We start from the raw sequence: 27231 nt of genomic DNA, 5'->3' as shown, positions 1-27231 counted from the left end.
GTGGGCTCCATGACAGCGAGGACATGCCGAGGCCCTCGTGCTGCCGATTGGAGGACAGCCTTGCGTCAGGCCCGGACAGAAATTAAAATCAATTTAGCTCTGCAGGGGCAATGGATGAAAGCCGGATTGTCACGGAATTGGTTGCACGCTAATGTGGATAGTAATAAGCAATCTGGTGAATGTCTCGGCGATGCCTTCCCGTCCTAGTTTGGTACCGGACGCTATCTCCTGTCACCTTATGCACGACAATATGCCCAAATTTCGTACATCAAACCAGGGAGCTGAGTAGAGACGCATTTTCCAGTTTCCTTTCACTAGCAGATGTAAATATCCAATAGAATCCAGCAACTGGCAGATGCTTTGATTGACACACAGTCCAATCATCGATAGGCCAAGGCTCACGTTTGATGCTTAAAAAGCCCTGCTTATCAATAATAAGGCGCGAGCGAGACGGTCTGCCAGCTTCTCTGTAAACTTTAGCTGGGAACCACATCCAGCAGTACTCGATTCTTTAGTGAGAAAGGCGATGTTACTGCTGCAAATGAAGAAACAATCTCATGCCATCTCTTTCAGGCCTCTATTATCTCCTGAGGCAGTCATTTTATGGTATGCAATAGGATCAAGCATCGTTATACGTTGTTCGTGAAAGTCGCTGGTCCAAGGGGATAACGCTTGGGGAGACTATAAAAGTGCTTTCGAGATGACGCGGATAGTTCACGGGGCCATTCGCGAGAATCGTATAAGCATGGTAGGTGAGATGCATTTGTTCCTGACTTTTTTCTGACAGCAAAATCAGCCCATATTTCCCAGTGTTTAGGTATCATACTGAATCGACTCACACCCACACTATTTTTGCAAATTAGTTCAGGTAGCCTGCGGGATGCAACAGTGCTGCAGAACCGCGATCAGAAGGTCAGCGAAAGTAGATCTTGATGAGCAAGATACGCAGGGGATCATAACCGGCAAGATCATGTGAACTCGTCGCACTCGATGAGCTTGCGCATCTGCTGAATTGCGCCATCCTCTGAATGCTAACTTTCTATGTGCTCAGATAGTAACAGTGACTGCAACGACTGTCTATTACTAGACTTTTTATTCAAGTATCTTGTAGCATTGCTGCTTGGAAAAGGATGGAGTTAGTGGATGGGAGATGCCGGCCAGTGAGAACGACGTCATCTCTTTTTAGCTTGCACCCTTCTCTATTTAAAATCTTGATGTTCTTCGGGAGCAATCATATGGGCTCTTTGCGAGTTCATCTGGTAGTAAACACTTTACATTAATACTAAGCACCCTGTAGGGGGAAAATATAATACTAATATATATACTAGTAGTTGCCAGCTCACGGCTAGGTACATGGTAGTTATTCACACCGGCTTACCGAAGCAAAGTGTCAAGAGATATCGTGTATCATCATCCAGTTAAAGCCTGGAACTTCCGTAGGAGATACTGTTGCTCATCTTCCGACATGTGTGCTCGCTCTGTCATGGCATATCCATCTCTGAGCCGGGCAAGAAGGATCGCCTTCCCTGTCTTAGACCTGACGGCTGCTTCGATTGTTTTCGCGATGCCTTGAAAAGGGTATGCGACAAGCCCAATTCCAGCTATACGCAGCTACCAATCAGCGAATGTTCGATACGACGTGGGCAATCATTCGAATTATTGTACTTACCTGAAGGAACTTTAGTCGCAAGTCCAATGGTTCCTTTTGCAAATCCTTTAACAGCCCCTAGCGCCCCCTCTTCCCTCGCGCCTTTGATGGGCTGAGTGAATAACCCCATGAACCCATCTGTCATGCCGTCAACAAAGTTCTTGCCGCCCATAGTAGCTCCAGATTTCCAATCACGAACTGTGCCATACTGCTTAGGTTCCTCGCCATAGAGTCGAGGAACCTGTCGGAAACCCTCAGCAGCAGCATAGGGAATGTCTACCACCACGCCTTTGAAGTATGCTCCGGTGAACTTGCCAAAGCCCTTCAGAGAAGCTCCAACCATATTCCCTGCCGTTGATAACGCGTTTTTGTTGGGTCCATCGTTGATAGGAGTCTCCGTATGCATCGGTTCAGAAGGCCGCCTACTTGCCTCGGAAAGAGCCGTGAGAGATTGAGAAGACGACGATATTGTAGTTGTAGAAAGTGCAGATCCGGTCCGTGATATTGGTGGCTTTAGAGAACGACTAGATGTGTATTCCTTATATGGGTTGTATAGCATCTCGCCGGTCGACTTAAGCATTGCAGATCCTGTACTTGTAGAGGCAGAGAGAATGCCGGTCACGGGGTCCCAGCGACGGTTCTCGATATGTATCGGATTGATGGGGTTGCTAGTATGAACCTTGTGTCAGCACATGCACAGTTTTACTTAGCCTCAACTGAGAAAACAATGCTCACCAACGAAGCTCCTTTGCATTGATTTTGCCGTTGTTGATTAATAACTGAACGGCAACTTTAGAAAGGTCTATGCTATTCTTGGACCGCTTGTAAGTCCAAGTAGCAGGCTGATTAGGTATTAGGGAGCAACGGATCCTGTTCAGTGGGAGTTGACGATGAAAGGATCGAACGGCTGCTGCTACTCCTGACTCATGCTGCATCTTCGAAGCAATGTCTCGAGCAGAATTTGCCGCGGCTGGTCTCAGCGAGAAAGCGATAGCTTCAGCCAAATTCTCTGCGTTGAGTGAAGCATAAGGGATTGGCCTAGCTCCGGCGCCAGATCTTGCCACCATACTGCCCCAAAACGGTTGGCTTCAATAAGTTAGCATTGAGATTGGCAGAAAGTACTTTTCTATACAGTACTTACTCCCCAAAAAAGGGCACAATAGTAGTCGGTCGCCCGTTAGCAAGACCACACGCAGTTGTCCCAGCACCCCCATGGTGCACTACGGCAGCAACGTGCTTGAAAAGCCACTCATGAGGGCAATCATCAATGTAATAGACATTGGAACTGGGCACACCACCTATTCTGCTCCAGCCCCGTGATATAATGGCACGTACGCCAGTCCTCGCGATCGCTTCTAGAATGACCTCTGTCATTTTCTGAGGGTCATCAATCACGATGCTGCCGAAGCCTATATAAATGGGAGTCGCTCCCGACCTTAGGAATTCCTTCAGGTCGGGTGGCGGTTCGTACGATGGCATATCCCTGAAAAAGAAACCACAGACATCTAATCCATTAGTTTTCGATCTAGCCAGTAGCAATAATTATTCAACGAGTGCCTACCAACATGAGCTGGCCAGTCCCGCGGTTTCGGGATCAAGGCGGGTGACCAACAATAAGTGAAGGGGATCTTCAACGTCTCAGCCAGCCTGGGGCCTTCCGTGGTTGGAACCGGTTCCAAGTCGATGGATGCCCGCCATCGATTAACTACATCTCCCAACCTATGCGATAACGTTAGCCATGAGTTCTTACCGATCCAGTGATTGCACGCACCCTTGCCATGTGAGCCATTCTACCACACCATAAGAAACCCAGTTTGCCACATTTGGATTCATATCAGAGGAGCTCAGGTTAGCAAGCGGGTGAGGGAAAGCCTTGGTACTAGTCCAAGGCATGGTGAACATGAGGTGAACCGGAATGCTCAAAGCCTGCGCACAATGGACATGGGCAAAGCTAGGTGGATTTGCAATGATGGCATCTGCGACAAATGGGATCTTTGTAACAGGGTCATCTTCGATGCAAGACTTCCAGCAGCCATGAAGCATCTCATTTACCATTGCCCTCTTCTTCTGGACTTCTCCAGCGCGTAGGCTGCTGATTTGAGGTATTAACCCGGGGTTCTTGACCATGAAAGCCATCAACTCGGCAGGATCACCTCCGATAGGGTAGAACTCAAGCCCGGCTTGAGTGACAAAATCAGAGAAGATATCGTGTGTGGCGATTCGGACACGATGACCGTATTTTTGTAGCTCGGTTCCCAAGGCGATGAATGGTTGCACATCGCCTCTGCTGCCCACAATTTGTATCACGATGTTCAGTTGAATGCCAGGCTGCAGTAGCTCCTCCTTTACCGGTTGACCTTCGAAGTAATCTGGAGGTGGGTTTTGGAGATCTTCTTGCTGTAGCTCAATGATCGAGGCTAATGTTCTTGCCAAGCTTGAATCTAGATCGACATTGACGCGGCCATTGGCTTTGTTGATGGTTAGTCCTTCTTCAAACTGCTATGCTCATAGTCATGGAAATGATCTGCTCACCCTGTACGTCTGCCGATTCGACCACAAGTCCACCATCAGTGTATGGTGCATAGGGCGGCGGTGCCTGGTCATTTGATGATGAACCAGGGTTGCTATAACCCAGCCGTGAGTCTTTTCCCATATCTCAACGGCACACCCAATCGGTTGGAGCAACTTCCTATTGGAAAGAAGCAGTAATTGAAGATAAATCTCCATGGCATCTTTTGGGAGAGATATTTATGGTCATGAGGGACAGGCAATAAGCTTTGTGCAACCCCTGGGAGTGAGTCCCTGCTGTACTTCGTATTCGTTTTCCTTACGGGAAGTGGACTAGTGTGACACTGAATAGTCCAAAAGTAGAACTACAAGCAGTTTTCATCAGCTTGGCATGATGTTGAACTGCGATGGTACATTTCTTTGAAAGTATCTATGGCAGCGAGTGGCACTGGGAGACAGTAGTACTAAGGATCTACTACACATGAGGCGTAGCAATATAAAATGGGTCGAGCAATCGATGCTAGCAGCGGTGATATGCGGGTATAGCCTTCTTTTCTTCCGTCTAGAATACAAACCACGACAGTTATTAATATTGCTGTATCTGGAGGATTGATCCGCGCCGCTACAGCAAATAGTGTGTTGAATGCATCGATCTCATGCAGAGAACGACAATTACAAGCAGAAAGAAGGAAGCAACCGCGGGATGATGCCGGGATGGCACGTGCTAATTCCGTGGCAATTACCTGATCCGGTTAGCGGCGGATGTCGGGGAACGGACTGGAGAAGGCGGGTTGCTGATGACGGTCCAAGATAGACCGACTTTAAATCGAACTACTTCGTATCTTACTGCTGCCTCTCCATCCCCAACAAACCTCGTTGCATGAGGGACTCGCTGTCCAACTCACTAGGGGGAAATGATTCCAGATATGCCACCGGTTCCTCTTGGCATGCTCGATCTCTCCCAGTGATATCGGATCACCCCAACCATTTACGATCGCCCCCTCTCCGTCTCCTCGCATCCGCGCGACACACTTATACCCGCCAACCCACGGATGCTTACTATTGACAGATTCGCTTTCCGACTGAAACCAGATCGCTCAGGCATCGCTTCTGCTTCCTGAGCATCAGTCATGTCCATACTTCCATCGGCCGCTTCAGCCGCAACAGCTTCAATAACTGCTGCGCAGTCCCTGAACACCACTGCATCGATCGCCGCTCATTCCTCACTGTCCTCGTCATCGCGCGAACTCCTGTCGCTTCCGCTACGCGGACTCTCCCAGGCAGAGGCCTTTACATTCTCTACCGTGCCTAAGCAATTCGCCAAGCTAGTTGGGCTGCAGGATATGGCGACGCGATTTTGGGGGGCAGCTTCTGGGACGGGGCTGGAGCCTGAAGCAGTACTGGCAACGCAGACAGCCGCTGAAGCTGTCAGAGACGGCGTGGTTGATGCCGCTGCGCAGGCTGACTCTAGTCTCCATTTCTCCGACATCCTACAGGCCGTCATGAAATTTAGTGGTTTCTTCTCGTACCTGACGAGCCGGTGGTCTTTAACTTGCTTTACCGTGGTAAATACTGATTTCCCCGGCTAGTCGCTTCGTGAAATGGCCAGGCTAACCTATCAAGGCTCTTATATTGAATAGAATTACAATATATGCCTCCACTAGAAGACACCTTAATCTGGATTGGACTAGGCGATTGGCTCTGCGCATCGTTCCTATTGCCCTTTTCGTTACTCAAATCTACGCACTTCTTCGGTCTATCCGTTGTCAAACATCCCCGGAATACTCTACCATACGCTATGGCACGCCGGGTAAACGCTTGCTATTCGATCATTCCGGCGGAGGGGGCTTCTTGCATGCCCTAAGCTCCACCCTTTTACCTTGGGAAACAGACGAGCAGTCTTGCAGTGCAGTGCACATGGGCCGTCCTGTAAATGCCTCAGACATATCATATGGCTCTTTCCGACTGCTCTGGCCAGTTTTCATCCGCCTCTGCCTCAGTCACTTTGTCGAAACCGTCTCCTGCGCTTTGCAGGGACGAGCAGTCGTCACAGAAGCTGGCATGTCTATTTTCGAACACTCGCTTGCCTTTGCAGAGGCAGAATCTGTAATCAGCCAGACTCTTGGTCTTGGTATCTTTGGGTTGTCAAAGCAAAGCAGTGCGAAAGATATCGCTGGAGAGGGCGGGCAATCTACCCTGCATATCCTGACCCGAACTCAAGCTTTGGAGCGAATGAATGTCACTCCCGAGTTATTGCTGATCGCGATGATCTCGTGTTGTAACAGTCTGACCTCTAATGTTCTAGATGTCATTGGCAGACAAAGTCGTTACCGCTTGGTGAATACTGCTTTTTGGGGCCTATGCTTCATGTCGGCTATGGCGTGGGGCTTGTTCGGCGGTTCTCCAGTTGGAAGCGACAGTGTCGTTTTAAAATTTCCGACTGTATGCATTGTGGGGTTCATTCCTCACCTTCTCATCCTGCTAGGAATCATCGCCTGTGTCTTCATATACGTGATTGCCCTGTTAATCACAGCCTTCTCGCTGCCTATGCAGACATCGGGCTCTTTGACACTTCGAGAAAGATTTTCCCTTGCACATGAGAATATGCAGGGCGCCAGTCAGATTCAAAATATTCGTATTAATTGGCACGAGGACTTTTACAGCACGCTGCTAAGGATCGGTTACACGGCTTTGACGGCTGCCAGCGAAGCAGTCTTTCTCAATGAAGGAAGGCGGGTTTCCGCGCGCAGGATGACTTGGTTGGAGCAGGATAGGCTGGCCGAAATAGAGTCTCATCGCAAGCAGTCATCTTGGAACCCCCGCAGTGATCCCTCCGCGGATATGTGCTCTGAGAATGGGGAGTTAGACTTCGATATCACCGAGTCAACCGTGGAATGGGAGAGCGGATACTCGCGCGAAAAGAAAATTGAGAAGCCAAAGCCAGGCTCCAGGCCTGTTCGCCCGCAGAATGATGCAGGTGGTGTGGGTACCTTCAGGGGCGTGGTTCGCTGTTACCATGGATTTGCGTTCTTCCGAGGCATCTTCTATCTTGTCCTGAAGTGGGTTGCTTACGGCATTGACAAGCTTCTCTCCCGGATGGGCATAACTGCCCGGCCACAGTGGTTGAAATCCGCGGTAGGGTCACCAAAGGACTCACAGAAGAAGAGAAAGGGCAACCGCATGGATACTCTAGACTTTTGGATTTTGACAGATGATGGAGCTTTAGAGCTACCCGACGACCATGAATTCGATGTAGAAAGAGAGATGCGAAAAAGAGAAAGAAACCAGGCCGCTGGCTGGGAGGAATCCGATGAACGCCGACTTGACGACAAACTCTACGGTTGGTGGAAAGTGGGAGGCTCATGGGGCAATCAGGACCAGAGCTCTGATTACGCACCTTCTGTTGACGACTGGGAGGACACTACGAGTGTCATATCCATGTCGACGACGACCGGCTCCGAGTGGGAAGGATACGAATCCGACGGTCGTCGCACTCCCACTCAAGACGACCCCTTTCCGGGTCGTTTCTCCCGAGAAAGTACTCCAGCTCAAGAACCGCTCGTGGATATCGGCGCCTTGGCACGACTGCTGGATCCTCGCGATCAAGAAAGCAGACACGAAGCGCGCATATTGTCTGCTCACCTGGCTGCTGGCCGTGAGGGTCGGATAATGACCCGTCGGCAGTTCCAAAAACATGTTGAACGGGACCGAGCCCAAATCCTGCTTAGCTCACGATTAGCACAGCCCTCTACACATGAGTCTACTAACGGCAAACGCAAGCCTACCTCTGAGGAAGAAGCCGAGCTTCTCGAAAACCTCATCCTCTCGCGAAGAGCCGAGATGCGGTCCGCTCCAAATGCAGACGAGCAGACGTGGGAATCGGGTGCCTCGGGTCTTGGACCCAGCGGGCCACCGTGCGTCATTTGTCAGACTAACCCCCGTTCTATCATCACCTGGCCATGTCGGTGTCTCTGTATCTGCGAGGATTGCCGTGTTAGTCTCGCCATGAATAACTTTGGAAACTGTGTGACATGCCGCCAGGACGTTGCAGGTTATGTCCGGTTATGGGTCCCATAAGTCTTGTTGTCTTTTCCGCATCGGCCTCACGCTTGACATATCGAGGTCCTCATTTAGCAACATTAGCGTAATTTGAATGCAAAGCGATAGATAGAGTGATTAATTTACATTGTACCATCTAGGATAATATACTGCAGTGCGGATATAGTAGTTCCCATCCACACCCTATATATACCATTCCTTGAAAGCTGTACTACCAATAAAGACATCCAGATACTATCATCATCAACCAGTATAGCCACGAAGTAAAACCACCCATTAAGCCCTCTCCCCCTAAGCCCACCAACACAAGCTGGAAGGACCTACTAGCACATCCATCACAGTACCTTAGTCTTCATTTTCTACATTAACACGCAGCCGTGAACCCACTCGCTCACCCAACAACAACAAAAGCAACAAGCAAAATTCCCACTCATATTGAATACCAGTCTCACACTCTAACACACAAAGATGCTGCTGGTCCAGATTCGAAACACGCATTCACTGACCAGTCCTCACCACATACATACATACATGCATCGATCGCGTAATGTATACTTCCTCACGTCAACACCGTCATTTACTAATACAGATCTCTTCGTTTTCGCTCGTTCTCTCGGCGTTATCGCAGCATACTCGTTTCTTCTCGGCGTTATCACGAATACGCGCGTTCTCACATTCAGAAGTTCAGAGGTACGTTTCTTCGCTATCGACAGGACTGAACTGATCTGAAAAGACTAATCATTATCTCGAATCCAGTAAGTGATGATGGCTCAGTCCATTCGGGGGGGTTCTTCTCGCTCAATGAAGAGGAGAAGAAAAACAAGGGAAAAACTGACCATGGGTCAATCCACAGATAAGGTTGCTGTCGTTGGGATATCAACAGTAAGACAGATTCAATCTGGAGAAAAAGGAGAGGATGATCAGAAAATCTGACGAGAAATACCAGCGCAACCATGGCGTCGTCCACTGATCATCCTCATGACAGAGAAAATAATCAAGACCATAACAAGCCCAACAGACCGGCCCTGAAAATCGACACATCCATCACCGCACGTACTCCTACTACTACCGCTCGCGCCAGCGGCGGTACTGAGGTGCCGTCTCCAGAGACGTCTTCCCCACCGCAGAGTGCCGTTAGCTCGATGTCGACTGCATCGTCCATTCTGTCTAACTCGTCAAGGGAGTTCACATTGCAGCTCGTCCATACCAATGAGGCCGGTGGTGATCCCGACGACGATATCGTCATTCTGATGTGGCCTGTTACTCCTGTTTCGGCTCCAGCTCCTGCACCTTCTCTGGCTTCGTCCCCGGCTTCGCCGGTCAATGAGACTGCCCCCGCTCAGGAGCAGGATCATGTCCAGGAGCTGGGTGGCGGGGGTGTCCAGATAACTTGGTTCAATCAGGCAACTGTGGAGGATATCGTTACAGCTATGGCTGAAAGTCTGATCTCCAATGTGCCGGGCGCCGATTGTGACGAGGGTAATGTCGACCAGATGGATCAGAGTACGTTTTCTGGTAGTAGTGCGTTAGCCAGTTAGAAACTACTATGAAGAAATATGCTAATGGGTACCATGAAGCACTCACTAACAGCGAGGGAGTCATCGACGACATCCACCAGGACACAGCGGTTACTGAGCCCTGCGACCCTGGATATGAAGCTGACACTTCGACTAATCTGGACGACGACAGTGACTATGAGATCGTCCATGCTTTCCGGGAAAACGTTGTCCGCGACGGCCACGATGATGCTGTCGAGCACCAGGAGGGTCATGGGCATTCCGCGTCGTCGGCCGTTCAAGAGTGACTGATTGATGAACTCGCCCTGTCAGTCAGCTACCACCTCCCCAGTCCCGATTGGGGAGTGTGGTAGCTGACTGACAGCGAGGATCGCGTCTCGTGAAAAGTTCGCTCTTTGGCGTTTGGTTTTCTTTTCCGTTCAGGTTGAGCGTGGAGTAAAGGGAGTTAAGGATCAAAGGGGAAAGAAGTTTTAGAGACTTGCTTTATTCTTATGGGGTTGGAGTTGGGGGTGTTGTGTTGTTTAGCAGGTCTCGGTTGGTGGTGAGGGAAAGAAGAAAGAATGAGCTCGGGGGGTCTGCTCTTTATGTATGCTAAGCTTGGAGCTAGCGTACGGTCGTTTACTATCGTTTACGATAATAACGAGTTAATATGATCATTTCTGAAAGCTTCTGCTGATATTGAGTGTTCCTGGGCTCGTTTCATGGGTGAGTATGTGGTGCAGTCGCCGTGCATTCAATTGAAAGTGGTTTGTAGGTGTGTTCCGGACCCGGCTGGGTCAGAGTTCTACAGTGATTTCCTGCACATTCCAGTGCCTTGCTGGGTTTGCGGGCTTAGGAAGCACGTATTAGATGAAGTGATAGTGCAATGCCCAGTATAGGCAGTAAGATGGTTTCAAAATCAATCAAGATCTCTTTCTTGAACAAAACATCAATAATATTAAGACCATGCAGAGACATGAATGGGGCTCAGTAAGAATCCATATTGGGGTGCACCCAGTGGAACAGAAGTAAAAGTAACACCAAAACGTAACTGAGAGAGGCCATAGCAGCAAAATAGCAGAAGGAGAGGCATGCTATACACTTCTCATATTCCATGGAAGAATCCAACAGTCTGCCTTGCTACACCGTAAGTCTGTCTATAGTACGCACACTGCAGCAGCAGCAATAACTATAGCCCCAGCTACACCCGCCTTGACAGTCGACGCAGAACCAGTCGAAAGGGGAGAGGATGGAGATGCCGTAGATGATGCATGCCCAGACTGACTGTGTGAGCCTGGAGTTGACGGAGCGTGGGAGCTAGATGCCGACGCTGATGCAGATGCGGACGAGGAATGCGACACCTTCGAAGATGATGCAGCACTAGAAGAGGATGCTGTGGGGAGGGTCGCTGATGCAGCGCTTGAGGAGACAGCTTCTGAATCAGTAGTTGAAGTCCTGGGCATAGACAAGGTCGTAGTCTCAAGGCCACCGCCCACCGGAGGGATAGAGATAGGATGGCCTGCGATGGAACACTGTCGGACGACTTCGCTAGATACGGCTGGCAAGACATCAGTTTAGTCCATTACTCAAGGTAATGGGTTGGCTCCTACCAGACTGGTCGGCAACGTTGCATGCTTTTTGGACGCAGGGGGTAATGGTGGTGGGAAGATCTGGCTTCTGGCAATGACAAGCAAAGTCTGTCAACTGTGAGCATCCATCATGCTGAAATGCACTGATGAAGCAGTTTATCTAAGGGAAGAGAGACGATGTCAGTCAAGTGGACTCCATCAGCTGGGCGTTGAAGCTTACAGAGCACGAAGGGATATTGGGGAGCTGTGCAGTAGCAAGGGTGCTAGCGAGCAGAACGAGAACTGTGTGAAATAGCTGCATTGTTGAGATACTTGGCTTTCTACTACTCGAAGTTGTTGTAGCTTGCGTCGAGAAGAAGGTAAGTGTAGGCCAGAGAGCGATAAACGATGGCTACCAGACAAGTAGATCAGAACAAACGCATGGGCAGAGGACCTCGCTTCTTATAAGCTTGTGCCACTGTTTCACGGAACTTTGGAACCGGTATCACATGCATATAATGCTCCCATTGAGGCATATCGCATTGCCCCTTTTCCATGTAGATTGAGGACATGCAGTGGGAGATGCTCAATCCATCTAGGAACCTCCGGCCCATTGGAGTGATCGGGCAAATACCATCTTTCAATGCGCACGGCCATTCAATTAAATATGTCTTACATTGTTGGCCGATACCCTTCTTGACCTATGCGTTGGGTTGTTCTCGGAAGGACATGTATAGTATAGGCGGATATCACTGCCGAATGAGCAAATTGCGACGTAGGACAGGTAAAATTGCACGTAGTTCGGTGACACGCGGATTCCTGTCCAGAGCGTGTGACAGTCGCTGTTATACTATATTGAGAACCTCAAATTAGAACCGTTGTAGAACCAATGGTATCTGTTGTCAATGTGAGACCAAATAACAAGGAGCAGACTTCACTAAGCGGATTCGAGGATATTTCAGCGACAGGCATCAGCTATGGAGCCTGGAAACAAACGGCCGCAGTCATCTGGTGCGATGAGCATGCAGGAAAGACAACACCTGGAAGCGTTGAGGTCCAAATATAGCGACTCCCCAGTTTTGATCGTAGATTGGCCAATGCAAGGGCTTCTTGGACGTCTCGAAGGGGGCTTGCAGTGAACGTCCCGTAGGACAGTGTTAGTAGAACCAATTGTTTGGTAGCACCGAAAGGGGCTTTTTTGTTCAACCAACCGAGTAGGAAGAGCTCAAACGCAACGTCTCCCGGAGCCTAGACATCTTCGGGTCCTTTACACGGAAGCATCCAACCCTCTTTGTGAGATACTGTGTGACCAGAGTGGTCAGGTTCAACTTCGCAGTTGCTGATCAGAACTTTCTTGAGTGGCGTTTTGAAAATCACTAGTTATACAGTCGCCCAGCCATGTAGTTCAGATGCTTACTTATGTACCTTGATACCTGTTACTTTGAGTGGCGACTTGTTCGACAGTGTCTGCAGATCAAGAGCGTACACTGGTGAGAATGAAAAATGGCAATCAAAACAATGTAGGTCATTCCAAAGTAGTAAACCAAAGGGTATGCGCAGAGTTATCCCAAACGCCTGTCCAACAAACACCCTGTACTCCCAAGTCTGTCCCCCGCTGGCCCCCGGGACAGAAATATATAATGCGCAGTGTCCCACCAAAAGCATACTCAAGACAGCAGCTCGTCAATGTACGCCCTCTGTTTAGTGTCTTCATCCGGTTTCAACAACACTGCCAACACCTCGAGAGGAGGATTGAGGCCTAGCGTATGCGCACGTCTCCATCGCTTGAGTCGAGCAATTCCAATGCAAGGCTGCAGTGATAGAGCGTTAGTTCAAGGGAACATGTGGTGTACGAACGAAGTCAGCATACCCCGTATTGGCTTGAAAGGTCGAAGTTGCGCAAAATCTTCTCTCGTAGATCGAGGCCCTCCTGGTGAACTGGTGGAAATGATCAGCGTACTTATCACAGGAGTTGCCTGACTGGGATGTGTGACTCACCTCTAGGCCCTTGTCTCTTTGCCTCTTCCTTCTTCCAGTATTGTTGCAGTTGCCTTTCGGTGATCTTCTCCGCCTTAGCATCCTCTTCTGACCGTGGTTGCTCAATCTCCGCCCGAGCCTGCTGCCTCACGGCAAGCTCTGCCACATGGGGCTGCGAAGGCTCCGTGGAAGTAACAGAAACCTGTTCTGCTTCGGATACATCGTCTACTGTTGGAGTATTTGATCGAGAAGCGTCAATCAAGTCGAGATCCTTGGCTTTCTGAGAGCGTGTGGACGGCGCTGCTGATGGCTTGGTGACTCTGGACTTAGAGCCGAACGAGAGGGTCGCCTGATTGGAACGAGTGGCGGCAGTATTGCCTCCGCGGCGACGAGTGGGAGGCATTTTGCAATTGTATTCAAACGACTTCTTCTATCAATAGGTATGTAGCCAATATGCAGCACTTCGATGAACCAAGTCCAGGCTGAAGGAAAATCCAGGACTACGTTCTGGGCCAGGCTTGGTTGAGAGTGTGGGGGAGACGATGTCATCATGGTTCTGTTGCACATGGCAACCGCCGCTACCGGATTTACTTCCACCAACCCCAATCCAGTTCCATCGCCTCTGGAATCCCAGCAGAAGTTGTTCTTGTTTGCTTACTTGAATGGTATGGTTGAGTATAAAATAACGTTCTTCATGGGTTTTTACTAGCTATATAAATTTATAGCTAGTCAGTCTGTCGACATGTCTCACGTAGTCAACCCGCCGGCTTACTGTACTATTGGCCTGATAACGAAGAATATTGCGGGGTAACTAAGTACTAGATAAGTACTTAGTAGTGGTACCTGGAATTGGTGGACGAAGCAGCCTCCCGGCCTGCAGCTGACCAAGGGCCCTTTTTCAAATTGTAAGATAGTAGTATCCACTTTGGTGGTTCAATGGGGATATCCTGTAGAAGATCACATTTAAGGTGAAACTGCGCATGCCACTACGTTGCAGAAATCTGCACGTTTATCTACTATGCTAGTGCATCGATAGGTTGACTTTACCTGCTTTGACTTGACTAGTGGTTATATTGCCAATGTTCTTTCGTCACTAATATACAGTATGGTGGTTGTGATTGATAATCCTTGATTGGAAGATTTACCTGCTTATCGCTAGCTAGTATGGGTCAGTCACATGGCATCATCGATAAGAAACAGAAACAAGACCTGCAGGGCGGGAACCAACGAACCAACGATTGACCGCTTTTTGCAGGGGAGCTTCAAGTGGAATCCATCCAAGCATGGATCAGCGCCATGGAAAGATCCAGCTCTACCTGTCTATTCCACAGAATGCATGAATTGAACTTAGTTGACTGAGTTCACCGTAAGCAGATTGATAAGAGTCCATACACAGTAAAGGAACAGGAGCGGTCAGCTAAGAATGCATCCAGGATGCATTTGCTGTCAATATTTACTTCGTACAGGAGGATGATTAATAGACCAGGCGGCACCCAAAGCTGTTAGTGCTTAATATGCAATCAATTTGCCGCCCAGAGTTGCTTCGTCGTTTCCCGCTGCATAATCATTAACCACGCCCCATTTATTGAGAACGACGATCAATAGTTAAATGTTCTGCCTGGTGGAGAGCTCAATAGTTTAGTTAGCACCAAGAGAAGTTGAAATGTGTCATTAGCTGTCTTCCGAGGACGGAGTGCCCTGCTCGTATTGATAATATGCGGACGGTCTGACAGGGGGAATGGAGTCGGGGATGAGTTAAGTTGGTTTTAGTAGTTCCTTCGTTATACTCCGTAACTGCGCACAGAACAATCGCGGCTGGCTGGCCTGACAAGGGTCGGGAAAGAAGGTCCAGTTCAAGTAGTTCCGTGGCTGCCGCTGGGAACTTAACCTGCTTAGCCGCCGCAGATGTTCCCCATCACCTTCTCCCCTCCCCACATCAGCGCTTGTAAACAACCCTCGATTGCTTCACCAACGTCGCACCAGCTTTCTCTCGCTTTCCAACATCCTTCGACACTTACCCCGTTTTTCCTCCCTTTGCCGCTTCCGAATTCCTGTCTGACGCCGCCCGCACTCGAAGCGGTAATCGCCTAGCCTCGCCCAGACTGGGTCCGAACTTCACGTTCCATAGCAACGAGAGGGGTGTACCGCAACTGCGCCCTCACAATACCTTGGGTGCAGCGCTATTAAGCGGGTTTCACACACCATATTTGGCTTCTCTATGAGATTACCGCCGATATATAGCTCTTCGAGGTCGCATCTTCTCCGCCGAATCCCCGGGGCGCATCCCTCTCACCCGCCGCGTGCCCATGGTGGTGCGGTAGCAGTGCTCTCAGCATGGCCGCCTTCGTGCGAGTGTCGGGGCCGCCGAATGGCCATTTCCTGATCGGCTACCCCGGTATATCTGCAACAATGGTGAGGACCGACTATTCTCTGGTCTATCTCTGATACATACAGCCCTTGCTGACCCCCAGAAGCCACGTATCGAAGGCAAGGTTGAGATCAGGCCTAGCGTCGGCATCACAGCTCCCGTCAATGTGTCCCTCGTCACCATATCCCTTCATCGCCGTGAGACAATACATCCCTCCGCCGACTCCGTGACCAAGAAGCACCTCGCGCCCCCTAGGAAAGAAATCACGGATATTGTGGGCAAGGAGATGCTCCTCTTCCGCTGCCCAGCGGGTCGAGAGTACGAGGAAGTGATATCCATGGATTTGCCCTTCGTCCTTTTCATTCCATTCGGGCGCGGAGGGCCGGACGCTTCGAGAAGAGTTCCACCCGCCAGTTTACAACTCCCTAGTCGCACCGCAGAGACATTCTATGAAATAGTGGTCATGGTTCAACAAGGTCATTCGGATCAGCGAAAATACACATTCCCGGTTCCCATCTCACGCTATGACACCCTCTCCACATTTGGAATGTACAACCGTCCTGAGTCGGCGGAAAGGGTGTCGGACCATTTGGTCACCTTGGGCATATCTTTGCCTCGGTGGTCTTACGGCCCCCTTGACCCTGTGAGCGTTTACGTTAAACTATCGCCCAATCTCGACTGGATAGGCAAAGCTAGGAAAGTCACGATCAACAAGATTACTATCGGTATTGATGAGGAGATCATCTACAACCATGAAGGTGACGAGCCACAGCGGAAAGTGAGGACCTTGACGAAAAGAACAGAGCCCATTGGGGTGAAGCTACCCCCGTCGGGCTTTTTGACGAATCTGGGGTTAGTATTTCCAGCCAAAGATCTTCGCGACTCCAAGGGTATTCTTCCCAGAAGCGATATGGCTTTTCCGGCTTATGCTGTGACGGGGTTTACGACAACAGCGAGTCTTTATAAAATCGAATACTATCTCACAGTAAAGGTTCGTCTTCCCACCTGCAGGTGCAGCCACGTGACTTTGGCTAACCATCATACCACAGGCTCACTTGACTTCCGCCAGAGATATTGTCATTCGACAGCCGATAGTTGTATGTCCTCTTGATCATGCTGGTTGTAAAGAGGAAATGGATGCTATCGAACAGGCTGCCCGCGAGGCGGTTCATATCAATCCGGATAATCCCATGCTGCCGCTTCCCTCTATCGTGCGGCCCAACGATCCCAATGCTCTTCGTCATCTGGGTGTTGCTATTGTCGGCAATCAAAAGAAGCCCTTGATAGATTGAGCCACCGTTGCCAGTTCGGACTCAAAAGTCCACCATTTCCAACGAAGCATGCCCAGGCTTTCGGCTGCGGGCTAATCGGGCCATTTCACAGCGCCAGCCCCAGAACAACGCCTGATACGCGCCGATAGAGCCTGACCGCGTCGTATATTTCTTTTCTGATTCGGCGTGCTTGCTGTGACGCAAGAAGCGTCATTACGTCTTACGAATGCATGGGCTACGGAGTTTTGTCGTTGCATGGTTTTCCTGGTAGCCATTTCGTTCCATTTTTTGTTGGCCGGAGCAAAACGGGGTGTTTGGGTTGCCTTTGCTTCATACGGAGGAAAGGCCGGGGGGAGAGGTTCCATTCTGGTTGGTTCACGTGCTTTCCCATGCATGTTCTAGTGGTGCATGCGCAATATAATATGTAAGATCTACCTTTTCACGGCTCAATTTTGGAAGCGAAAGAGAAGGAACCATTATCAGCAGCTAAACTTGGATTCAACATGTGGCAGACAGGGCAGATGGATGGTTCCGTCCGCATAGTTCACAATATTTCTTGCTTATCACGCAAGGCCGACTATCTGGAGTGCTATATAGCGATGCTAATTCCTGGAACGAAATAGAACGAGAGCCACAGACACAGCGAGGCGAGAGGCTCGTACTTTTTCAATCATCTGCCGCAGCAGCAGTATCCAACACATTCAGATTTTGTAGGGTATTCGTAGAACATCGTAGCATAATACATAAAACAGCCATACAGTACGCTTGTCAAGACATAGACTCTCCGCATACAGGGACTCGCGTCAAGAGGTCGTTAGAATGCAAATTAAATAATCAGAAATCCAGCCCCTCCATCCCCACCTCATAGTCCAAGTCATCTCTCCTCCCCAATCTTCAAGAATTCCATAGCAGTGCTCAACATATCCGGATCAAGCTCGCGACGATTGCGCTCATTCATATCCTTCTCCACACGTCTCATAAACTCCTTGAGCATCTCCACAACACACTTGTATTGTGGTGAACGGGGACCGAATGTAGTCAGTGTGTTGGAGAGATTCACGGTGATCTAAACTGCGTTAGACGGGTAGGCATAGATTATGGATGTAATTTACCTGGGTGAAGATCGCTTTATAGTCAGGACGAGGATCTTCCATTCTGGAGAAATGGGCACAAAGGGTGCTGCTACTGGAGCAATGTCGAGGAATTTTATGATGGTGATGGTGGTGCGGACCCTTTTGAATTTCAACCCCGCGGTTGTCCGATCTGATAAGCAGACCTGAGGAGAATGTTGGGCCTGAGAGGTTTAGGCGTCAGTCGTCAACGCTGCGCACAAGAGCGGTCTATGGGTGTGTGACAGGGGCAGAATTGCTTGGTTGGAGTGTTGTGGATATGGTATTGGTCTTGATTGGGTTATTATCTAGCAGGGGTGGTGAATTTCTCCCGGAATATGCAATAATGTACTCCAGACGCAATATGATCACACTGCAATTTATTGAATCATCAGTACGATGACGATGTCGAGATATTAGTACTGTTATATATTATAGATACGCTCAAAGTAAAGGCAATAATGGTATGAATTTATTACAGAAAAGCATCCTGATGCGCTACGTCTGGTTCTCATTATCGATGTCCATTGTTCGGTGTTAAATCATCAACCGATAAGAAGCTGTTAAAGAAGTTCCCCGCATAAAGGATACCTAAGTATGCTAATGAATAAGTAAGCAACTCTTTTAGGCGCCCCAATTGTTTCAGCAGAACTGGTTGGAAATGCAAGTTGAAAGGCAGACCGCAGACTAAGCCCGAAACTAAACCCCGTGCATTCAGATTTTCTTATCGGAAGTGGATATCGATCCGCCCGCGCAGCTTAACTTTCTTTCCACTCTCGCTTTCCCCTCACGCGCTCTACATCCCCGACCGATATTACATGCTCTCTGGATTGGGTCATTGTCGGCCGGGATCAAAATGGCTGACATAGATGAAGCCGTCATTCATATGCCCTCGCAGGATGCGAGCGCTCACATTGACACCGACCTCTCCGACGAGACTCAGGACTTCCGCATGCTGAACAGCATTTCCTTGTCAGTGTTACCACGCGTCTATCTGCACCCTACCCCAATTACAGCTTAATGCGCAAATGGCATACTGACAATGGAGGATACAGCCTCACAGATGGTTCCCAACAAAGTCTCCCCAAACGCGGTGAAAAGGACTTCGAACCGAATCCGACGCTCTTCCAAGCCGACATTCTCTCCGCCTCGCGGCAGGCCATGCACAATGCCCTTTCGTACCCTCGCCTACACCACCCGAAGACACAGGTTGTTGGAATATACTCTCCCAGTGGGCCGATCCCGCTGCGATCTGCCCAAAAGCTAGATACCATCACGGAAGAATCGGAGCCCTCGAAACCCGCAGGCTCGGATATAGGCGTCCACCCCGACTCGTGTGTCTATGTTCCTGCCCCGAAGGGACAGTACTTCAAGTCGATAGGTCAGGCTGATCGTTGGAATCGCGTATGGTTACTTCCGGAGGAGGCTCTGTATCTACTTGAGAGAGGGACCTTAGATATCAGGTGGCCGTGCTCGGAGGTCGGCTGTGCTGACGACGAGGGGACGGACGACTCTGGTATCCCGATGAGCTTACAGGCGGCTTATGCGGCGTTCATGGGGCGGAGCGGTCTGACCAGTGAGCGGTACTCGGTTTATACGGGATTGAGGCGGTTGGGGTATACGATCATTCGTGCCCCGGGGTGGCACGATGCAGAGGAGGGCGATGAGACTAGCGAATCACAGCAAACAGCACTAGAGAAGCCCCAGGGTCTGGGACTTGGGATTGCTGGGGTGTTTAGGCAGCTTTTGCAGTGGCTGTACAAACCTGGTAGTGCTACAACTGCGTTGGGGCCTGTTGTGGGCCTTGGGATTCATCGGAGTTATGGTACGTTTCCGGCTCTCACTGCGCTCGCGGTTATGCTGACGATCTTTCAGATGACATATATCAGAAGCTCTCTATCATCCCCTGGTATGACCCGACTGCTTCGCCTTCTCCCCCGCCTCCCACGACACCGCCCTACCGTGTAGTCTTCCATATCTACAAGCCATCCACACCCTTCAAGAAATCCGCCCCTCCGACCCCTGACTTTAGGCTCGCCGTTGTGAATGCGCGCACGCACACCACGATCCCTACATCCGCTCAGCTTGGCGCATTGCTCGAGAGCACACCGCTCGACCCACCAGTGGGCGAGAAGATGAGTCGCCAGCTGTACCAGCGACTCCGATACGGATACAGGAACGTGATCCTGGCTGTAGTCGACGAGGGCGTCGTGAGTTATCTCCGAATTGCAGACTCAGCATTTGGCAAGGAAAAGCTTTATAAGCAGCAGAACACGAAAGGAAACAAAGGACCCTGGCGTCCACGGCCCAAAGGACGCTGAGGGCTTATCACATTCCATTATACAGCTCATGCTAAATACATTCCCTGAAGGGATAAGAGCATTTCTCCCCTGGAATAAGGCCCGAGATCCACCAGAACGGACACGGACTGAATAGAGGGGATGGTAACAATCTGCCATCATCTTTAGTACACCCGTCCACGGAGTGAAAGGACGGATATAGATGCTCCGATGGCGAGCCAGTGGCGTTGATAGTCCACTGACCAAGTGAGATGAAATGTGCAGTGGAGGGAGTCCCTAAAAGGGACAAGAGACAGCAAGATATCCGTCTATTCTTCCAAGTTATATACCCAGATCATAACGCCACCCTACCATCTGTTAAGAAGCTGAAACCACAACCACCAAACTCCATATGATATACAATAGAGACATAGAGCCATCATGTCGCGTTATTCGTAAACCCAAGCCATCCCACTACAATAAACCTAGAGCCACAATCAGTACAAACCCCGCACCAATCAGCCCAACGTAAACTCAATCCACTTACCTACACTATACAAAGGAACCACAGACCAAACCAAACCAAATCACACCTCAATCAAGCATCCAAATAATCCGCCGCCATCAACAACTCCAAACACAACTCCGGCGGAATATCCATATCCGGGACATACGTCTGGTTCTTATTCTTCTCATTGTAGCAGAAATACTCGCACACTTTCTCCAACACGATGCCGCTGATATTCTCGAGGACGCATCGACCGGTAACGGATTCTGAGAAACGACCTATAGGAAAACCCAACCAGTTAGCAAATGCCACCACCAAAATGAAACGAAGGGAAAGAAATAAAAACTCACTAGACGGCTCTAACATGCGACGTATCGTCCCGGACACACAGGCTGTGCTGCGCGGGATGACGAATTCGAATCCATCGCCGGACACCAGAGTCACGTATTCGGACTGTGAGGAGGAGGAAGAATCTGAAGCGGACATGGTGTGAGGGAGTGGGTGGGCGGGGATGTAGAAATAAATAAGTAAGTAAGTAGATGGAGCAAACGAGAGAAATGGAATTCGATGGAAATATGGATGGCAAAGGTACGAGACGCGGCGCGGTGCGGCGGGCGATAAGTGAGTAATAATCGGCTTTGGTTCCGCGATTTAATTTAGGCTGCGGTTACTTGATAGGCTCCAGTTTCGAGGTGGTCCGTGCTTAAGCTCCGATGCCGATGCTGTCACTTCTTTTGATTGTCTAGTTAACTATCTTTATCCTGGTGTCTGTTGTGGAGAAACTTGTACGCAATTAGTTGCAGGTTTGGGTGACAAGGGTCTTGTTAAGTAGGGAGTAGTAAGTTATGCATTACTCTTAAACAGCACATCGACTAATTAATTGTAGCACCATTTCAGCCTGTGCAAAACTACCAGAGGATTTCGGTATTTCTTAAGACTATACACTTCTTCCGCTCCTAGTCACAGATGCTATAAGGCAACTATCATCATACCATGTACCAAAGAAACATCCTATGCCTTCGTGGCATAGCCCTCAGGCTTCAGACACCTCACCATCACCTCCCACACCTCCCCCTCTCCACTCAACGAGTATACTCCCAATTCACCCCCTCCAACCGCCTATCCAACCGAACATGCATGATAACCGGCGGAACATCCGGCATTGGATTCTCCATCGCGGAGCGCTTCCTCCAAGAAGGTGCATCGCGAGTGATCCTAATCGGACGATCCTACGAGCGACTCTACAACGCCGCATCTCGACTTCAAATCGACTCACCAGGCATCCCCTCCACGGAACCTCCCCAACCCATCACAAACCCAGAGAAACACCAGCTCCTCGAATCCTCGTCCAGAATCAGCCTCCTAATCGGCGACATCGCCGAAGCAGGGTCCTGGACGCGCGAGCTCGAGAAAGCCATGGTACGTACATCCTCCCTCACCTCCCTCCCTACAATCCATACCACTGTATTGGAGAAAGACCACCCTCACAAATAACACCATGAACGAGCAACACAGCAAGCCACAAATCCCGACATCCTCGTCAACGCCGCCGGCCTCTCCATCTCCTCCATACTACCTAAATCCGAACCAACGGATATCTCCCGTATCCTGCGCACGAACCTCGAAGGAGCCCTTCTCACTTCTCGAGCGTTCATCCGCGCCTCGATCCGCAATCGGATGAAGAAATCTACCACCACCACCCCAACCAGTACTAGTGGGAATTCCGCATCATCAAAATGCATAATCAACATCTCCTCCCTGCTCGCCCACAAATCCGGAACCGGCGCGGTTCCCTACGCAGCATCAAAGGCCGGAGTCCTCGGTCTGACGAGATCAGTCGCCGTTGAAGCGGCAGCTTCGCTGCGTGATGTAGTGGTTAGATCGAATGCTATTGTGCCGGGGTATATCGAGACGCCTATGATTTCTGGTTCGTTTATTCCCTACGTTTCTATGCTATAGTTGGACGTTTAATGGAAGAGGAAAGTTGTTTGCTGACACAATGGGATAGATTTCTCAGATGGCGAAACGGCTCGGTTGAAGGAGAGTATTCCCGTGCGACGATTCGGGAGACCGGAGGAGGTTGCGGATGCGGCGGTGTTTTTGGCGCAGAATGAGTATGCGAATAATTGTGTGTTGAATTTGGATGGGGGGTTGAGTGCTATTTAGTATTTGAATGGGGTTGGAATGTATGGTTATCTGAACTGTATTATGTGTGTACGATACGTGTGATGTGGTGTGACTTGTACCTAACAAGAGCATCTCCTTCAAATGACTTAATTTTATCCAGCATTTCACAGAAAACATCATAGCTAGTAATCATTCATTCTATCGAAACCGATCATGCGGGGTTTGTGTATGCAAAGTAGCGTGATAAAGTATTTTACATGAGAATAGTAAACAGGAACAACACAAAAGCAACAATCCCAAATCAATCAATCATGCGCCAGATCTGCAAAGCCAAGAGAGCAAATAGTAAATATCACTATGTTGGTCGAAGATGCCGAACCCCGGTTAACTACCCACCTTGGTATCATTTTAATCATCATCAATCAGGATTGCGCCGCCGTTTGCCTCGTCCAGGACGATGGGGTTGGCCCCGTCGCCGTCCGAGATGGACATGGCTGCCACTCGCTTGGCTGGGTTGTCGCCGTTGCTGAGTCCGGCTTCGTCTGCGTCGCGCTTGCGCTTGCCTGCTCCGTTGACGGGCTCGGGCTCGGGCTCGGGGGCTGCAGGTGCGGGTGCCTTTGGCTTGCGAGGGATGTCGGGAACAGATTCCAGGGAGGCGGGTTTTTGGTCTTCTGTGGATTGAGAAACCTCGGTCGCGAGCACAATAAGTTCGAGGTTGACGCGGGGCTGGTCGTCCTCTTCGTCGATGACGGTGATGAAGCTCTCGTTCTTGACACCAAGGTCGGTCAGTTTCTTGGGGAGGTTGTCCTCTAGATCAGGGTCGTAGATGGTTCCTAGTTCGGTGTTGACGGAGAACTCCTCACCGTAACCCAATTGCGACCGGAGGATATCCTGGACCAGGTTTTCCAGTGTCGCGCGCTGAGGATCGATCTTCAGCCTGGCGTGAGTCACGGAACACACTGGACAATTGGGGTTCGGGGGTTGCAAAGAATCAGAGTTGATCGCACGAACACCGCTGCGTTCGAGGAAGACCATCTTGGCCTGGTCGTACTCCCCTCTCAGAACTTTGTAAGCCTGCAAGACACAGAGACCAGCCGTCATGGCGTTGGTGGTTGCAATAGCTGGGATAATGTTGCCAGCCATCTGTTTCGTGTCGAACTTGGACTTGGGATCGATCTTGAAGATGCTTGCCCGCAAATTGGCAGTGGCAGCGACGAAGTCCAGGGTGTCGACATCGTCCTTGTCAAAGACTAGTATAGGCTTCACGTCACTCTTCGTGGTGTCCTGCAGGGTCTTGAGCCGCTTGCTCAATCGATCTAGACTGTCCTTGAAGACGACAAAGTCCTCAGCAAGAGTCCAGACTTTCTGGTCATTGCAGGAGACCACAGGTTCGATGCCCGAAGACTCCTCTTGTAGCTTGTGGAAATCCAGAGGCTCCGGGGGGTCTCGCGTCTTCCACATGTCTTCCATGCCTCGTAACCGATCAATGTCCTCCTGAAACACTTTTTCGAATACTTTCTGCGCAAATTCCTCGGAGCCCATGGATTGGCGGATCTCCTTGAGGGCCTGAGCTTCCCTGCGGAGGTTCTCGATCTCTTCGGCTGATACGAATTAGCCAGTGTCAATTAACGCCGCGATTCCAACTCACAGTTTTCAGCATCTTCCGAGTGATCAAATTCGCTCGAGTCATCCTCGCTTATGCCGAAGAGCTCACTATGTACATTAGCAATCATGCATGAGGTTGCCGCCTGATGACTTACGGAAAAAGGTAGCTCTTGGCCCAGACGATACAGTGGATCGGCTGACTGGGTGTACTGCGGATAGTGCAGACCGGGAACGACTTGGGAACCTCCTTGGAGTTACAATCGTAGCATTCCGTGACTCCCTAGCAGTTGTCAGCGGTCGCGCCTAACCAGTCGGAGAGACACAGAAGGTAGGGACTTGACGGCGCACCTTCTTGATGACCTGGACTTGGCCGTTGAACCCCGTTGTTCCACTCTCCACTAGCGGCACATTGGCTGCCAAGCACATCCTATTCACATGGCGTCGAGCATCGAGGTTGTCCAAAGCGTTGAAGACGACATCAAATGTCGCAAACCAGTCAACGTTGAACTGGTCATCCTTGATGTTCGCATGGTATGCTTCAAGCTTTGCACCGGGCTGGAACTTGTGGGCGACTTCCTTCGCAACCTAGATATAGCGCCACCAACCGTCAGGATCTCGTTCGGAAGGATGGAAAGGACGGAAATGGGAGGGGATGTAGGTAGTAAGACGTTCGGAGGAGTTTGACGCACCAATGCTTTGGGTTTCTTGATGTGTTCGAAGCGGAAAAGGAATTGGCGGTTGAGATTGCTCAGATCGATGGTGTCGAGGTCGATGATATGGATTTCGCCGAACCCGGAGAGCAGGAGGTTCTTCAGTAATTCGCATCCGATGCCACCAGCACCCACGAGAAGCACACGCGACTAGAAAGCAAATCAAGGGAAATGGTTAGCATGGTTATGCGCAAGCTGAGCTCCTTGCTAAAAGAGAGGCGTCAAGGAGAATAAGCGTGGGGGGGATGGGGAGCGGTACCTCTTTGATTCGTCTGGCTAGAGTCCCGAGCGAGCGCTTAAGATAAGTCTCCCGCGTCATGGTTGCGGCGCGGAGACGGACAGTAGATCGAAACGGAGACTATCGAAGTCAGAGCGGGCGAAAAGGCATCGCCGAACAAAGGAGCTGTTTGCAAGGCGCGAATTGAGGGAATGGAGGTAGGTAGGAGACAATGAGAGGCAGAAGTGAAAGTAGGAAGAAGCTCCGGCGGAGAGGAAGAAGTCCGGAAGCAGTCGAGGAAGGTGAAGTCAGGAAGAATGAAGTAACAATCCCGAGCCCACTTCAACTTCCCCCGAACTGCAGTACTTCTTTTCCCTTCAACCCCATCATCACCACCGGGTGGGGGATCCCAGGTGAATCAAATCCATGCCCAGCAACAAATCCGATGTTTGACTGCATGCTGATGCAAAATTAAAAATTCAAATACATAAAAAGGAAAGTTCTAAACCTCCAGCTGTCCGTCACATTTGTCTTGTCCAATGCAACCAAAGCGGATCGGCCAGTCTTGATGGTGATCGTCCCGCATCCGATCGCATTTCCCTGTTTGTCGCACCAACACGAGGCCATTCGACTATCAGTCCGTCCATTCACTCCAAAGCTGCGTGCTTGAATAGTGTCCTTGTCAGATGTTGCTATCAGGTACTTTACACCTACTTGCCGCTCAAATGTCGCCAACCCTCAAATGCGACTGATGCATCTCACGAGCCCAGCATGTGAGAGCTCACATTCCTACCGTTTACTCCTCCACGATGGTTGGGCGACTCCTGCACGGTATAGAACTAGCAGGGGGGTCTCATGCCGGAGCTGAGTACCCAGCGCCAAAAATCAGAGGTTGACAATGTACTTTGCATGTTCTGGATCTTTCATAGTGGGGGCTGTACTTGATGGATGTCGGACTTTTCTACGAAGTATCTCTAGGCCGTGGAATTTATCGAATTTCATCCATGTCTTACTGTACGGCCAGACCATGTTGCTGACAGATCGGCAGAGCTCAAAGACGTGCAGTCCTACAGATTGATACCTGAAGTACCTCCGTGCGAAAGTGCCAAAAGACTGTCATCTTTAATCGTGGTGCTCTCCATGATATCCATGGCCTTACCTAATCATCGCTAATTACAGCTAGTGAATCCATCATAAAGACGACCAGTTAGGTGGGACATCACGGGCTTTCTATGGCCCGCTGTTGGGTCGCAATCAGCGAACCATCGCCAAAGTTGTAGGTGACATTTGTAGGCACTTGTCTTGCTCAACACTAACGCGCTTTGCGGAAACGCGGAATCAACGTCGGAAGCAGGCTGTCTATTCGAAGGGGTGGATGGATACAGAAGCATCTGAGTCAGTACCAGGTCACCTTTAACAGCTAACTGTCTCTAGAGATAGCTCACTTTCCGCCTCAGACTGTTGCGCACATGTCTACTCTGTAATTGTACAATCGCACACAACCTAACGTAGTAGTAGTACTACTAGTAGCATGTCGATTAATACAGAATTCCAGGCTAAGATTCATAGTGAACTTTAACGCAGTATACTACCAAGTAGTTGCTGTCAACAAAGTATAAGCATTGAACGACGGGCTTTTTCATTGGCGGAACAAGGTCAGCGTCTGAATGGAGTCAAGGATAAGGAACAGGAACAGTGGCTGGCTTTGCTGTGTAACAACCAACCAGGCCAGCATGCTTCTATGAATCCGACAGCCTGTTGCTGTGAAATGTGTGTATCCG

The 27231-nt window shown here is 50.0% G+C and overlaps 11 protein-coding genes across 11 annotated transcripts; 5 read left to right on the top strand and 6 right to left on the bottom strand.

Annotated features, from left to right (window-relative positions):
* Positions 1-1365: 1365 nt before the first annotated feature.
* Positions 1366-4301, bottom strand: BO88DRAFT_372003 (putative sterol glucosyltransferase; the record flags this gene model as incomplete). The annotated part of the gene is made up of 7 exons (XM_025704222.1): positions 1366-1601; positions 1670-2316; positions 2384-2734; positions 2790-3153; positions 3210-3367; positions 3420-4116; positions 4181-4301. 7 exons carry the CDS (start codon positions 4299-4301, stop codon positions 1411-1413), a joined length of 2529 nt encoding a protein of 842 aa, XP_025559517.1. The 3' UTR covers positions 1366-1410.
* Positions 4302-4996: 695 nt separating this feature from the next.
* On the top strand, positions 4997-8362 carry BO88DRAFT_407468 (putative ubiquitin-protein ligase (Asi3)). The gene is made up of 2 exons (XM_025707441.1): positions 4997-5721; positions 5780-8362. The coding sequence occupies exons 1-2, from the start codon at positions 5287-5289 to the stop codon at positions 8231-8233; spliced, it is 2889 nt and encodes a 962-aa protein (XP_025559516.1). The 5' UTR covers positions 4997-5286; the 3' UTR covers positions 8234-8362.
* Positions 8363-9047: 685 nt separating this feature from the next.
* On the top strand, positions 9048-10298 carry BO88DRAFT_470849 (uncharacterized protein). The gene is made up of 2 exons (XM_025711679.1): positions 9048-9718; positions 9793-10298. Exons 1-2 carry the CDS (start codon positions 9169-9171, stop codon positions 10017-10019), a joined length of 777 nt encoding a protein of 258 aa, XP_025559515.1. The 5' UTR covers positions 9048-9168; the 3' UTR covers positions 10020-10298.
* Positions 10299-10847: 549 nt separating this feature from the next.
* Positions 10848-11643, bottom strand: BO88DRAFT_407467 (CFEM domain-containing protein). The gene is made up of 3 exons (XM_025707440.1): positions 11521-11643; positions 11322-11460; positions 10848-11269 (listed from the first exon to the last, which is right to left on the bottom strand). Exons 1-3 carry the CDS (start codon positions 11599-11601, stop codon positions 10869-10871), a joined length of 621 nt encoding a protein of 206 aa, XP_025559514.1. The 5' UTR covers positions 11602-11643; the 3' UTR covers positions 10848-10868.
* Positions 11644-12764: 1121 nt separating this feature from the next.
* Positions 12765-13777, bottom strand: BO88DRAFT_407466 (putative DNA polymerase delta subunit 4). Its single transcript, XM_025707439.1, has 3 exons — positions 13278-13777; positions 13150-13217; positions 12765-13090 (listed from the first exon to the last, which is right to left on the bottom strand). Exons 1-3 carry the CDS (start codon positions 13657-13659, stop codon positions 12947-12949), a joined length of 594 nt encoding a protein of 197 aa, XP_025559513.1. The 5' UTR covers positions 13660-13777; the 3' UTR covers positions 12765-12946.
* Positions 13778-15590: 1813 nt separating this feature from the next.
* On the top strand, positions 15591-16916 carry BO88DRAFT_347876 (arrestin C-terminal domain-containing protein; the record flags this gene model as incomplete). The annotated part of the gene is made up of 3 exons (XM_025703394.1): positions 15591-15668; positions 15731-16615; positions 16674-16916. 3 exons carry the CDS (start codon positions 15591-15593, stop codon positions 16914-16916), a joined length of 1206 nt encoding a protein of 401 aa, XP_025559512.1.
* Positions 16917-17587: 671 nt separating this feature from the next.
* Positions 17588-18282, bottom strand: BO88DRAFT_407464 (uncharacterized protein). Its single transcript, XM_025707438.1, has 2 exons — positions 18008-18282; positions 17588-17961 (listed from the first exon to the last, which is right to left on the bottom strand). Exons 1-2 carry the CDS (start codon positions 18047-18049, stop codon positions 17770-17772), a joined length of 234 nt encoding a protein of 77 aa, XP_025559511.1. The 5' UTR covers positions 18050-18282; the 3' UTR covers positions 17588-17769.
* A 495-nt stretch (positions 18283-18777) lies between these two features.
* BO88DRAFT_371990 (tRNA splicing endonuclease subunit) lies at positions 18778-20795 on the top strand. The gene is made up of 3 exons (XM_025704221.1): positions 18778-18976; positions 19060-19829; positions 19880-20795. The coding sequence occupies exons 1-3, from the start codon at positions 18861-18863 to the stop codon at positions 20323-20325; spliced, it is 1332 nt and encodes a 443-aa protein (XP_025559510.1). The 5' UTR covers positions 18778-18860; the 3' UTR covers positions 20326-20795.
* An 86-nt stretch (positions 20796-20881) lies between these two features.
* Positions 20882-21277, bottom strand: BO88DRAFT_428548 (elongin C; the record flags this gene model as incomplete). The annotated part of the gene is made up of 2 exons (XM_025709088.1): positions 20882-21069; positions 21142-21277. 2 exons carry the CDS (start codon positions 21275-21277, stop codon positions 20882-20884), a joined length of 324 nt encoding a protein of 107 aa, XP_025559509.1.
* A 291-nt stretch (positions 21278-21568) lies between these two features.
* BO88DRAFT_407461 (SDR family NAD(P)-dependent oxidoreductase) lies at positions 21569-23047 on the top strand. The gene is made up of 4 exons (XM_025707437.1): positions 21569-21629; positions 21678-22210; positions 22307-22718; positions 22800-23047. Exons 2-4 carry the CDS (start codon positions 21785-21787, stop codon positions 22955-22957), a joined length of 996 nt encoding a protein of 331 aa, XP_025559508.1. The 5' UTR covers positions 21569-21629; positions 21678-21784; the 3' UTR covers positions 22958-23047.
* A 27-nt stretch (positions 23048-23074) lies between these two features.
* On the bottom strand, positions 23075-25890 carry BO88DRAFT_407460 (E1 ubiquitin-activating protein ubaB). Its single transcript, XM_025707436.1, has 6 exons — positions 25493-25890; positions 25213-25383; positions 24872-25108; positions 24679-24803; positions 24567-24631; positions 23075-24519 (listed from the first exon to the last, which is right to left on the bottom strand). Exons 1-6 carry the CDS (start codon positions 25550-25552, stop codon positions 23327-23329), a joined length of 1851 nt encoding a protein of 616 aa, XP_025559507.1. The 5' UTR covers positions 25553-25890; the 3' UTR covers positions 23075-23326.
* Between the last annotated feature and the right edge of the window lie 1341 nt (positions 25891-27231).

This window comes from Aspergillus vadensis (assembly GCF_003184925.1).
Source record: "Aspergillus vadensis CBS 113365 unplaced genomic scaffold BO88scaffold_24, whole genome shotgun sequence".
Lineage (NCBI taxonomy): Eukaryota > Fungi > Ascomycota > Eurotiomycetes > Eurotiales > Aspergillaceae > Aspergillus > Aspergillus vadensis.
Note: the sequence above shows the minus strand (reverse complement) of the source record. Positions and strands in the feature narration are given on the sequence as shown.